Here is a 13,689-nt window from a genome sequence, read left to right as displayed (position 1 = left end):
CCACTCGAATGATGGCTTTTTCCATGGAGATGAAGTCAAGAACCTTGTTCTCACATCCCTGGGAATGGGAGGTCTGGGAAAGGCAGTCATCTGTTTTGAACTCACAAGCCAGACAGCAGTGATGTGAGCTGTATTAATGGATTACAAACACAATGTGTATTACCATACTGCAGTCACAAAACATTGCAAGCTCTGAAGAAGAGTATTATGAGGTTACACAAATAAGTTACAGTCTTGCATAGATTCACACACATACATCATGATTCTATATCTGTACTGGGGCTGCAGTTTCTGAAAACTAGTGCTGACAGAACTTCCTGCTTAATGCTATTGTTAAATGCTATTGTCATGGACACTCCAGCATTGATTCCATCCATACATTGGACCTTCCTAGTACACTAGCAGCGGCAGCTCCCAGTGTAGGACCCACTGCCAAATATAGTGCTGGATAGGAGAGCAGCCTGGAAATATTTTTAATTCTATCTACAGGTCTTTCTGCAGGCATGAACACTTCCTCATTGTTTACTGCAGTTCCTGGGTGCTTAGTGGAGCGGGTGGCACTGTGGTCTAAACCACTGAGCCTCTTGGGCTTGCTGATCAAAAGTTTGGCAGTTTGGATCCATGCAACCTAACAGTTTGAAAGCACACTAGTGCAAGTAGATAAATGGGTACCGCTGCCGCAGAAAGGTAAATAGCATTTCCATGCACTCTGGTTTCTGTCACGGTGTTCCATTGCGCCCGAAGCGGTTCAGTCATGCTGCCCACATGACCCCGGAAGCTGTCTGTGGACAAACACCAGCTCCCTCGGCCTGAAGCGAGATGAGCACTGCAACCCCATAGTCACCTTTGACTGGATTTAACTGTCCACAGGCCCTTTAACTTACCTTTTTACCTAGTATTCTATGTAGCTCTATAGAATTTTGACAGCAGTTCACATTATCTCAGTAATCCTTACAACAACCCTGAAAGGTAGCTCACTATTCTCCCTATATTACAGTTGTGGGGCTGAAGCAGAGAGACTGTGGTTTCCCTAAAGCCTCAAAGAGTGTATAATAAAAGTGTGGTCTTGAACATCTGGGTCATAACTCAGTTTTAATTACCAAGTACATGAAGAAAGACATGTTGCATGCCAGTAGGATTGAATGATTTCTACTTATAATTGAGAGCAACCTTAGTGTGCACCAATTATACTGGATTGTAGAAGTACACTATAGCTATGCAAGTGGACAGCTGCTATATCCTAGAGCTGCTCAGCCCTGCAGGGGAGGTGAAAATACACAACCCCAAAATAAAATTTAAAAAAGTATATAAAAAAAGCAGACACACTCTCAAGTGTCCCCAGATGCATCTCCAAAGCTTACCCATTGCACTGTGCTGGTCACAATGCTCACCAGACCCTTGTCCTAGCACACCCCCTGCATCACAGCATAATAATAATATCCATATATAAATCTGACACTGCCCCTTATGTTCCACTGTGGCAGACGTGGGGAACCTCAGACCTGAGATCCGGATTTGGCCCTCCAGGCCTCTCTACATGGCCCTTAGGACTCCTCCCCAACCACACATCCCATGGCAATGGTCTCCAATAGCCCTGCTCTGAATCTCATTGAGTGCTTTTGCATGGATGGAATGTGGCCTGGAACTGTGATAGCACCCCTTGTTTGCCTAGATGGAGGATGTGGTGTGCGTGTGCGTGTGTGTGTCTCGGTGTGTAGAAACCTCTGACACCTACTGTACACAATTAAGTCATATCTGTTAACCCACTAAGTTTTGCCTCTGGCCCTGTCCACCTCTGGCATGCAGCTCCTGGAAGGTTACCCATGAGGGAATGCAGCCCTTTGGCTAAAAAGGTGTCTCCCACCTGTCCACCTTCAAGACTTTTGTCCAAATGTTAGGGTTGGCCCAAGACATTTCGGCACCTGAGGCGAACCACCAAATGGCTCCTCCCTCCCCACCAGGGACGAAAGGGTGAAGGAGGGGGAATAAAGTTCTACATCAGGATCTGTGGTCCCTGTGGATCCTGCTGTCTGAGGCAGTCGCCTCAGCTTGTCTCATAGGTGGGCCTGCCTGCCAAATGCATGTTCTGTAACTTTGTTACAGAACTGAGGACAAAGCTTGTAGCAAGGAATGTAAGGTAGCCTCTCATTCATACGCTCATACTGTGCACATGTAAGACAGTCACTGCTATAACAAAAGAGTGAGGAAAGTGGTACTGGTTGCTCTTCCAGCGATGCTGATGACAGCAGTGAGGAAAAACTAGTGTTTGTAAAGGCAGCTGTAGGCAACAATGATTTCATTGGAGAGATATGCGTTCAACACTTACAGCGTTCTTTGGGAGAAATAGTGTCAAATGTTGCTATATCTCTGATCAGCCTTGTGAAAGATGATTATCTTCACCACTGCAACTGAAAGCAATGCTACCACTTATCTGATTTAAATGTGAGCTTTTTACTTCCTGTTGCATCCCATGGGGTGCTAACGTTTCTTGTGTTAAGTAAAATAATAAAGGACCTTTTCTTTGCTCATGGATGATAAGGGAACGCTGTAATCCAGCTGTAGCACTAATGGCCTGTAACAAGTTTTAAAAATGTGAAAACCATGCAATTGTTATTTAAGCTGGTTAAGTATGCATGCCTCATTACAGACACAACACTTTTCGCTTTATAGGATGGCTCTGAGTTCAAGTATATGATGAAATAAAAGGATGGAATGAGTTGTCAGCAGTGTAAGCTGCTTTGGTTCTCATGTGCTGCTGTAATAAGTAATAGTCTGCACATATTTCAAATTGATGGCAAAGAAAATATAAAATGGGCACTGCAATCAGTGTAGTATCTTTGGCTTGTTAAATTGGATAAATAAATACATTTAAATCTGTAGCAGTTAATGAATAAGGACCCAAACCAATTCAAGTGCAAGCTCAGCACCCATACACAGAAGATTCTTGGATGAATGCTGGAGTATTTTAAAACCCTAAGACAAAGAAAAGGTTCGACTTCAACACTTTCATCACTCCCCACCATAGCAGATTCAGTCCAGTTGTCTCCAAAGCTGTTTATGATTCTGTCTGGATGGAACCAATAGCAAAAAGAGTTGTTTAGACTGGGTGGTCATTTCTTCTCAGCACTGGCTTTATGAATATAACTTCCCATCCAATCAAAAATGTTTCCCCAAAGCATTGAAAATGCAGTACTGCATCCTTGTAGTACTGACAGAAGTAGTGTGTGTTCTCCAGACACCAACCTTTTAATAATGTGCAGAGGGAACCATCAATTAAACCAATGTGCGGAGCCTGTGGACTTGCAGATGTTGTTGGACTCTGACTCCCATCAACCCCAGCAGCATGGCCAATGGTGAGGAATGATGGGAGCTGTAGTCCTGCAACATCTGAAGAGCATAGGCACTCCCCTGAACTAAACTTACCTTCTCAAAGGGTATTCAACTGTGTTCCCCACGCACCACCATGTAAATGCTGCACTACATAACTTAGCTTTTTCTCATGCCTTACAACTATGAATTGATCGATATGGTGCCTTTCTTGTATGTTTCGTGGATTCTCTATTTCATCGTCCCTTAGTTAAGCAGAAATAACTACAGCTCTTGGGTGCCTGTCAAGAATGCTGGAGAGGACCGTTCTTATTCTTGTTAGATCTTTAGAGACAAGGACCTCTAAATATACACCACCATGATAAAGCATTTACCCAATTTTGAGTACACTTTGGATTTTACAATTCTGCCACTTAGAGTGTGTGCTACAAGCTTTGGAATTCTATAAACGTCCAGAATCATTGCAGCTTATGAAGTTGTGAACAATAAATTCATACACCATCGAATTACTTCTTGCAGTGATACATGATGACCTCACCTTTCAAAATCACAGCAGCATTTTAGAAATAGCCACAATCATGGAGAGGGCTGCAAGTTCCCCAGGTGCATCGGCCAGAACACGGTAGCCTCTGTGTATATGGATGTATAACTACATATAAAATCCCATAGGGAAGTTTGATAAGATGGGACATTGGCAATAGAAACTGGAATTTAATCTCTTTTCTTTTATAATATGGATTGTGTGTGTCCAGTATTTTGCAGGTGGGATTCAAGCATATGCCACAGGGATTGAGAGCCTTTGATCCTCCAGATGTTGCTGAACTACAGTTCCCATCAGCTCCATCAGGTATGGCCAAAGGCCAGGGATAATGGGAGATGTAATCCTGCAACATCTGGAGGGCCAAAGGTATCCCACACCTGGCATGTGTATGAGTAACAGAAAAGATATAGATGTTCATGTAAGAGAATATGTATATGTTTTAAAGACAGATGGAGTGGAGTGAGTAACATGTAGTTTGTCCCTCCCTGTGATCAACTATTGAATAAAAGGGCTATCCCACCAAAATTATTTTCACTGAACTGTACCATTAGTATGAAGCCCGAAGATTCTCTTGGTCTCAGTTTCGTTTGGTGTTAAATATTATTGGAATCCTTAAGTAGACAAGCAAGAATTTCAGAAATTTATTGCAAAGTTTTACTGCTGCCAATTTACAGAGCAAGAGTTTGCCAATTTGATGATATACAGGTAAAAAACAAACTAGCACTTGGTTTTCCTTCCATGTCAGCATTGCTCATTTCAGAGATGATAGTCTGAAGACAGTTCTTCATACAAACTCCAACAAGAGATTGACATTTCTATGCTTTTTCATACTGACGAACAGCAACAATATCACCAAAGGTGAGGGTCTGCAAATTCAAGGAGAGATGGGGTGATTAGGACCAGTATGTGCCATTTGAACATAACACAAAGCACCATGTGGATCCTGTGATTCTTCAACAAGCCATTGTTGCAAAAATTAACCTGCTTGCAGGCTTCCCACAGGCAACTGGTTGGCCACTGTGAGAGCAGGATAGTGCACTAGATGGGCCAGCCTGATCCAGCCAGTTCAAAAATTGTGCAAACAGGGAAGGAGAAGGGGCCTCCTGCGTAGTATATTACCTTATCAATATACTGCATTATGATTTATTTCATCAGTATATTGCACAATGTGGTTCGAGTCAAGAACCATTTTACCAAGGGCGAAGATGTTCACATTAGAATGTACCGCTGCAGGTTTTGAAAACCATTAGGGTTTGAAAGAAGCTTTCAAAATGCAATGGAACAAAATGCAATTTCAAGGGAAACCAAGGAATGAAGAGAAGCCTCTTCACAGACCTTTCAATGATATGTTGAGAGTTCTCATTAGATGTCTGAAGAAGAAAGTAATGGATTTCCCGCCAATATGTGACGGCAGGAAGAGGAATTGTTAGAACATTCCCAACTAACTTCCAGCTGAGGTTGCAATCCTAATCTTACTCAGCTAGGAGTAAACCCCAGTGCATTAAGTAGGACTTACTGCACAATCCTAACCATGTCTACTCAGAAGTAAGATGGCTACACCTTGACTGTTTTTTAAAATGTTCATTATAGTTTAGTTTATTGGAACTGCAGATGTTACTTCTGCGAAACATGTTCTTTATAAGTGGTCAGAAGAGGGGGGGAATTATGAGAAAGTTTGAGACATAATACCTTATAGTGTTATCAACATGAGCATATATAGCCTCAATAAACCTTTATTTACTTACCATGACCATTTTACCATCTTTGATTTCTCTAACGAAGTTTGTCTCTTTGCCATCCCATTTCTGTACATGAACTAACTTATCACCATCCATGGTCACCACTGACTGTGAGTATAAAGAACACACACAAGATGTTTCGTTTAGAATGGGACAAGTGTCATTAAGTTTATCGAAATAATTCTGAGCCCATCCAGCCACAGTTAAGGGCTTTCAAAATCTCTTGATTATCAATGGATAAATTAATCATATGTTTAAATCTCTGAATTATTAGTCAGAAGCATTTATTTCAAATCAATGAACTTGGTAACAATACAGTTAAAAACAGCTTGGTAATAAAATGCAAACTATATATAAAAAATAATTTGATTCTTATATGCGTAGTTGGTTCAAATAAAGCTGTACCAGAATTCATATTTGACCTGGTGTAGGGACCATTCACACATTTCAGTGAATGGTAATAGATGTCATCCAACCAAGTCATACTCAGTGTAGGCTCACTGAAATCAATGGGCTTACATTTCAGTTCATTGATTTCAGTGGGTCTTCTCTGGGTATGATTAACATCATCCAGTAAATGGATTCAATATTTAGTTGAAATCCTTCACTCTAAAAGTCAGATTGCTAAATACTAACGTGGAGTTTGATCTCAAGTCAAGAACACAGGTTCTGATCAGAACAGAAGCATTTCTGGAACAGAACAAGGATCCATTATTATCCAGCAGATTCTGGACCATTTGAGACATAATCATGGGGCGATGCATAATGGAGTCATGAGTGTTCATTAGATACACTATGCCTACCATGCATGCCCAGAGGTCTCTGCTAAGGGGGTGATGCCACTCCCAGAGGCCTTGGAAAAGATGAAAGGTAAGTATACGATCACATCCCTAGATTCAGTAGAATGCATTTATTTAGAACCAGATCTCATTGGTTTGAACAGATCTTCCAAGTAGGTGTGCTTTGTGTCATCTTAGGTGGCCCAAAAATTTAATAAAACCCTATAACCTCATTGTTTCAATGTGCTGAATAAGTTCAAATCAATCATTCTTTATTTCATGCCTTCCTTAAAACCAGTGCTATTTTTCTTGAAAAAGAGGTGCCAGAACTCACCAAGAACACCTCCCTTGTTCTCTTATAATGACAATGGTGCCTACCTGAGAAGTGCTGGAACTGAGTTCTGGTGAGTTCTGGCTGAAAAACAGCCCTGCTTAAAATTTACTTAGTGCTCCCATCAGTAACAGACAAAAAATATCTGTATTCTTTTACTTCCTGTCAATTCTGAAAGATTAGCTTTTTTAAAAAAAGCCTCTATGGCAGCTCAAGCTGTTTCTTACTTACTTTGCAGTTCCTGTCATCTGCGGTAGTTTCATCAAATTCTTCTCCCAGGTTGAAGCTGATTTCTGTGTTCTTGAAGGTGCTCTGGGTTCTGATCACCACCTTGCCTCCTTCCTGGCAGATGATCACAGTTGGTTTGGTCACATTCCCAACTTGGCGAGTAGCAAAGCCAACTCCTAAGATTTTAAAAAGAATTTAAAATGAAAATAATGAAACTGGGTTATTTTATATATTGGATTCTGAAGTTTAAAGGGGAGGAGGTCTTGCCACCCCATTCAAAAAATCATGTTTCCCCTAGAAACAAATAAATTTTACAATCATCCAGTCCAGTTCCCTGCTCAATGTAGAATCAGCGCAGAACGCAACTACAGCACTCATGGCACCAAGCCATCCAGCCTCGGCTTAAAGCCATCCCAGTGAAGTACTTAGATCTCCTTCTGCTTATTTATGTATTTACATCTCACCATTCCATTGGTCTGTTCAAGACTGCTCACAAAATCAGCACTTGTGCAAGAGATTACACCGAATCAAGATAAAGTAATTGTAATAAAGAATGTGAATGTTAAGTCTGCAATCCTAGTGCAGTTACATGGGACTTACATGAGAGTCAACCTGCAAAGGAGAAGATCTCATGAATTTTATTTTTCTGTTCAGTCATCTACTTTGCAACTCATTGCATAGTTGTCTATGCACATGGAGATTTCCCCCTCTTCCAATACTTGCTTGAGCTAGCTCACTGAAAAGCAATAATGAGGATATAGAATCATCCGTGATGCAATTCATTACCTTGTCTACTGACTGCTGCATTTTGCTCACACAGATGACATTTTTGCTCTAATCAGCACCAGGTTTATATTTGCCGTTGCTACTGCAACAGATGTCATTTATTTTCCACAAAAAATAAAGCGACACAAAGCATGGGCTGTCCATTACAGAGCTGAGCCAGTGCACCCTCATTGTCCCTCAGCTGCTTTTTAATTCACACACAAAACAGTTCCCACAACAGCTATACTGAAAGAGAATTTTGTTTCCAATTCTATTATGCTCAAATATTTACTGCGATGAGCATTTTAGTCCATTAATTTCCAATGGAACTTTTTAATAAGTGTGCTTGGGTATCATATTGTTAGGCTAAGATTCCTGAAAATATTTACTTGGGAGTAACATTCATTCAAATGATGCTAGCAATATCTATGTACATTTACATTCCAATCCTAACTATATTTTCTTTGAAGCAAATCCACTTGATTTAATAAATATAAGTGCACTTCCAACCATACATGCTTAGAATCTCAGCCTTAGTTCATTCAGACTTACTTCTTCACAAGCATATTTAGACTTGCAAACAGCATTTACTGGTACTTAAATTCAAGCAGTTGTGGATTAGTTCATACCGGTCTAAATTACTTCATCTTCCCTGTGGCAATGCATGCTTATTTAAAATATTAAAATCATTTTTCGGTCAGTATCACAAGACTTACATCACTGTAATGGGTTAGCACGCTGCAAAATCCCAAACTCTATAACTGTGCTAAAGAAGAAACAATCACAAACCGCATGAGTAGATTACCTAGGATGACCTGGCTTAAGCAGTTACTTCTACATACCCAGTGCCTTCATGTACTCATCAAAGTTCTGGCTGTCAATCAGCTTCCAGGTAGCACAGAATGCCTCGACCATTTTAGCTGTTGAATGAGAGGGATAGACAACTGCTGGTACGAGAGCAGGTGTTACTATTCCTGTGTTAGAATCTTGCACCTTCACTCCAGCTCAGCCCCTTCTTTACTGAGAGAAGAGGCATGCAAACTCGAAAATAACTTAAATTGGAGGCTCCACCCAGGCCTCCTCATTGCTCCTTTGAGGCAGAGTAAAGGGGGGGGGGAGGAAGGTTTCCAGTCTGTTAGATGATTGGATCAGGCCACTGGGTCAACAGAGCTGGTTGGACTAGCCATCCTATTCAGATTGGCAATCAGGGGAGGGAGAAGAAGAGGCTCTTCTGTGAGTGAGGGGAATGTAAAAATGTCTGAGGGTCTTTTAAGTTGTGTTTGAAAACTTGGCATAGGGAGGTGGCGGCCTCAAAAGGGAGAGCCACACAATAAGACATTCAGATTAGTTTCCACTGAAACTCTATATGCTGGTGAAGATTTTAAAAAGACACTGGGCTGTTATTTGTCTTGCAAAGAAAACCAGGGATTAACCCCTTGTTCCCTAAAAAGAGGAAAGTATGAAAGATAGAATTAGCATATCTGCCCACCCCTCCAATCCCCCAACCCATACCAAAAAGGAATTGAATATATCAATAGGTGGGGTAATATACACTGACTAAGGCGACATTGTTTCCCCAAGGAACATGGAGGGTATTTAAGAAGTGAGATATAGTATAAAATATTGTTACAACAATGTCACTTAACGCAGTGCACACAAAATATTTTTTTCTGACTCTGAATAGACTCAGGCCCAAAGATCTGTGACTTAACACTGACTGCTCCCCCCACCCTTACGTGCAGAAGTATGGGTCACCAAGAAAACATGCAATAAATCTGTAGTTCAGTGATACAGCACATGCATTCGAAAGGTGTCAGCTTTTAGTATCTCCAAGGAAGGGTTAGGTGAGAACCTCACTGAAACCCTGGAAGACTGCTGACAATATTGAGTTAGATGGACCATAAGGCAGTTTCCTGTGTTTGTAGCAATAATTTTGGGGAAGGTCCTAGCTCAGTGGCAGAGCATCTCCTTTGCATGCAGAAGCTCCCAGATTTTATCCCCGGCATTTCCCAGTAGAACTGTCTCACGTCTGCAATCCTAGAAAGCCACTGCAAGTCACTATACTGAGCTGGATGGATTAATGGCCTGACTCAGGATAAAGCAGCTTCCCAAATTGTTAGGTAGATAGCCACTGTGGCAGTATAGGGTATATGCTTCCCGCCACTGTCATACTTTGCACATATGAACATGGCATTCAGGGATAACAAACCCAATGGCCTCTTCTTCCAATCACCAAAGGAAATCAAGAGAACTGGAGCGACACTTTTGCTATGCAGGAACAGCTGCCCCAGAGTTACTTGATACATTTTAAGCTAGTTGATGCTGTGGTGTAGGATGCTGAATTTACTAGGATTCTGTTGCTGCAGTAAAAGGTAAAGGTAAAGGGCCCCCTGACCATTAGGTCCAGCTGTGGCCGACTCTGGGGTTGCTGCGCTCATATCGCTTTATTGGACGAGGGAGCCGGCATACAGCTTCCAGGTCATGTGGCCAGTATGACTAAGCCGCTTCTGGCGAACCAGGGCAGCGCATGGAAACGCCGTTTACCTTCCCACCGGAGTGGTACCTATTTATCTGCTTGCACTTTGATGTGCTTTTGAACTGCTAGGTTGGCAGGAGCAGGGACCGAGCAACGGGAGCTCACCCCATTGCGGGGATTCGAACCGCCGACCTTCTGATCGGCAAGTCCTAGGCTCTGTGGTTTAACCCACAGCGCCACCCACGTCCCTCACCTGTTGCTGTGGTATTTGTTGCTTTTACTATATTTTTACTGTTTTATTGTGAATTGCCTTGAGATGTACTTTTAATGAAAGGCAATGTAAAAGTTTTTAAACTAAATACCTGTGCATCCATGCAACAGACCCTCCAAGTGTCCCTATTTTCCAGGGACAGTCTCAGATTTACAGAAGCTGTCATGGTTTCTGATCTGATCCAGGAATGTCCCACTTTTCCTTAGGACGTCCCTATTTTCATTGGAGAAATATTGGGGGGCAAGCACGCAATCCCAGGAGGAGCTCACAGCACTCCTATGACCTTACGGTTAGGTGGCCAACTTTGGGGTTGGTTTCATTTCTCCCCCACCCATTGAATGCTCAAAAAGGGGCATGGCTCTGTATCTCCTTCCTATCTAAGCACGTCCACCATTTGAAAGCATCCTTTTTGATAGAACCAGGGCCATAATGGAAATTTCTCAAGAGACAAATAGTTGCAGGAATCTGCCTTAATCTTTCCGCTGTGATAAGGTCTCCTAAATAGTTTAGAAATGATCAAATCCTGTGTACACAGCTATCTGATGGTGAAATTCCATGGACCCGGTGAAATTCCAAGGACTTAGAAGGTTAGATTACTATTTGGCTCATCCATACTGCCATTTAATGCGGATAGTAAGCTTCTTGCACCACCAGCAATTTTCCACTGCCCTTATGACGTTTTTCTCCAAATCACTGCCTTTCCACACTTTTTGCTCCCTCAGTCCAGTTTTTCTCATACCCTCTTCTCAGAGTGTCCTGGCATGAGATGGTATGTGGTGGCTCCCTTTCTCTTGAGATCATATTCTCTCCCAGCTCAGACAACCCTTGAGGTTTAAGTGTCCTCTAAAAACATTACTTGGATCCCCCCAGCCTTTGCTGTTACATTGTTATAATTTCAGTACATTGCTTTTCCTTTACTCCTGCTGTTATGAGCTGTGTTTTAAACTGCATTGCAGTTGTAATGTTATGTTATTTTAAAACTTTTGTACACTCCCTTGAGACCAATGTGGGAGGTGTCATAAAAATGTATTAATATATTCTAGCTGTTTAGCATGTGTTCTCCACAGCTCAATAGTGTGAAGTGCATTGCTAGCCTACGACTATCACCAAACAATAATGCAGTTTGCATAGGAGTTTCTGTGTGTTTGGAAGTACTGTGCAGAGAGGGAAATCCATGTCCAAGACAGGTTCTGTTCCTCAAAAGTTCAGCTAGCACAAGCCTTATTGAACTGAAGGCCTGGAACAGCTTATGCTGCAGGACATTAAATGGTAGCATGCTTCACTTCAAATGGGTGCAGAGTGCCATCTACTGCTTGCAGCAAGCAATAACAACTTTGCCTGTTCTTCGTGGCCCATTCACCTTATCTTGGAACTTTACAGCTTGTAAAGAACTTTGGAAACAAGTAAAAGGGTAAAAGACTTTGCAGAATGGTTTTCATATTTTGCAACATTAAGGTAACATATACGTACACTCCAGTTCATCATATTTAGCTTTGGAAAATAGATGCAGAATCACTGACAGCCAGCACATGATTGACTTGCATGTGATGAGGAAATGTGACCTTTCTAAGTGAATTGTAGGAAAGCATTTACCTTTACCTGTAGGAAAGCATTATCAGAATACTGTAGTATCTACCACTATCAAACATTTCAATTACCCCCCTCCCCAAAATGTGGGACTCAGTGGGGTGGAACCAGGGCTGGGTTTAGGTTTGCTGAGGCCCTAAGCTACTGAAGGTAATGGGGACCTTTATACATCCAGCTGTCCTTTGTCAACAACAAATTGTCACTGTTGCTTGTGTTGAATATATGCTATATGGTAATTTATGGACCTAATAGGTATCTAGAGCCATTTGTACATAACAAATAGGAGCCTATACAACATAAAACACTGTTGCTGTATGTTTTATTTTATTTTATCTTATATTTTGGAAATGTACATCCAGTTGTTTTTTCTTTAATTTTTTTGGGGGGCCCCAAGAGAGTGGGGCCCTAAGCTATAGCTTGTTTAGCTTATATGTCAATCCAGCACTGGGTGGAACACAGTGTAGTACCAAGTGGGGTATGTGCACATGGAATGAGGTTCGCTTGCACAATGAGACTTTCCCCTCCTCTATTCCCTGAGTTTCCCCTAAACTTGTTCTGGTTTACCCCTCAACCCTCCAGAATAGACTTGGGGGGCACACAGGAGGGAAGAGGGGGAGAAAGTCCCATTGCGCAAGCAGGCCTTTTTCCATGCACACAACTCAGCTGAATCCTGCCCAGAGGCAGGCCACAACATTTGGTACAAATTGCTACAGACTTGCCGTGGAGCATAGGAGGATGAATGCAGCATCTGTGGTGTGAAATAGATGGGAGGAGAAACCCATTTCCCTATCACAGAATGTTGTTTGCAGCAGAGACCAAGGTATGCTGGCGCTGCATGCAATCTTCTTATCAAGAGACTGGCTAGCAGAACCCAGCCTGGGTGCAGTCAAATGATGCCACAGGCCTCCCTGAACAATACTGAGCTACAGTAGATGAACCAATGATCTGACTGATCCTGAGGCCATTTCCTGTGTTCCTAACAAGTGAGAAAATTCTGCTTTGCTGACTTGTCACTTGCAAGGCCTATAACAACAAGCAATTGCTAGGTATCTGATGTATACATTATTTTTTCTAGCTGATAGCCAAACTTCCGCTTGGGTCAATCCTTGGCAAGGAAGGATGGGGATCATCTTGCCTGTTTCTAATTTCTGTATTACATGATAGTTCTGTATGATGCTGATGCATGGCATGTGGTAATGATGGCAATTATTGGCACAACTGTACAACCCACTACATTTTGCAACTCATTACCCAAGGCATCTTTGGCAGTGCCTGGAGACAGATAGTCAGGTTGTGTATCCACAGCAGTGAACAGAGGAGGAATGACTGCTGGGAGGAGTGCAGAGAGAAGAAACATCTGTAACAGCAGAAATGGATGCCTTCATCTGCCCCACCTGCAATAAAACATGTCTCTCCCGTATTGGCCTCTACAGCCACAGCAGGTGCTGTAAGTCTCCAATGGTTTGACTTTACCCCTAAAGGTACACTCTTCCATTGTCTCCCAAGACAGATGGATGCCAACAACAACTTTTGATGCCAGAGCAAATAACAAAGTTGGATGGTACCCCATCCAAAAATATACTGCTATGGGTGCAAGAATTCATACAAGTGTGCTCTTGAATTGCTGTACAAATAACATATGCAG

General features: G+C 42.0%; 1 protein-coding gene across 1 annotated transcript; it reads right to left on the bottom strand.

The window, feature by feature from the left end:
* Positions 1–4,485: 4,485 nt before the first annotated feature.
* Positions 4,486–8,767, bottom strand: FABP7 (fatty acid binding protein 7). Its single transcript, XM_053381810.1, has 4 exons — positions 8,553–8,767; positions 6,949–7,121; positions 5,614–5,715; positions 4,486–4,734 (listed from the first exon to the last, which is right to left on the bottom strand). The coding sequence occupies exons 1-4, from the start codon at positions 8,623–8,625 to the stop codon at positions 4,684–4,686; spliced, it is 399 nt and encodes a 132-aa protein (XP_053237785.1). The 5' UTR covers positions 8,626–8,767; the 3' UTR covers positions 4,486–4,683.
* Positions 8,768–13,689: the final 4,922 nt, after the last annotated feature.

The sequence above is a fragment of the Podarcis raffonei genome, chromosome 3 (assembly GCF_027172205.1).
Source record: "Podarcis raffonei isolate rPodRaf1 chromosome 3, rPodRaf1.pri, whole genome shotgun sequence".
In the NCBI taxonomy this organism is placed as follows: domain Eukaryota; kingdom Metazoa; phylum Chordata; class Lepidosauria; order Squamata; family Lacertidae; genus Podarcis; species Podarcis raffonei.
Note: the sequence above shows the minus strand (reverse complement) of the source record. Positions and strands in the feature narration are given on the sequence as shown.

Coding starts and splice junctions, on each gene's coding strand:
- FABP7 (XM_053381810.1), bottom strand. CDS start 8,625: ATGGTCGAGGCATTCTGTGCTACCTGGAAGCTGATTGACAGCCAGAAC. Junction 5,716..6,948: donor CAGATGACAGGAACTGCAAA/GTAAGTAAGAAA, acceptor TTATACTCACAG/TCAGTGGTGACCATGGATGG. Junction 4,735..5,613: donor AAGATGGTAAAATGGTCATG/GTAAGTAAATAA, acceptor TTGAATTTGCAG/ACCCTCACCTTTGGTGATAT.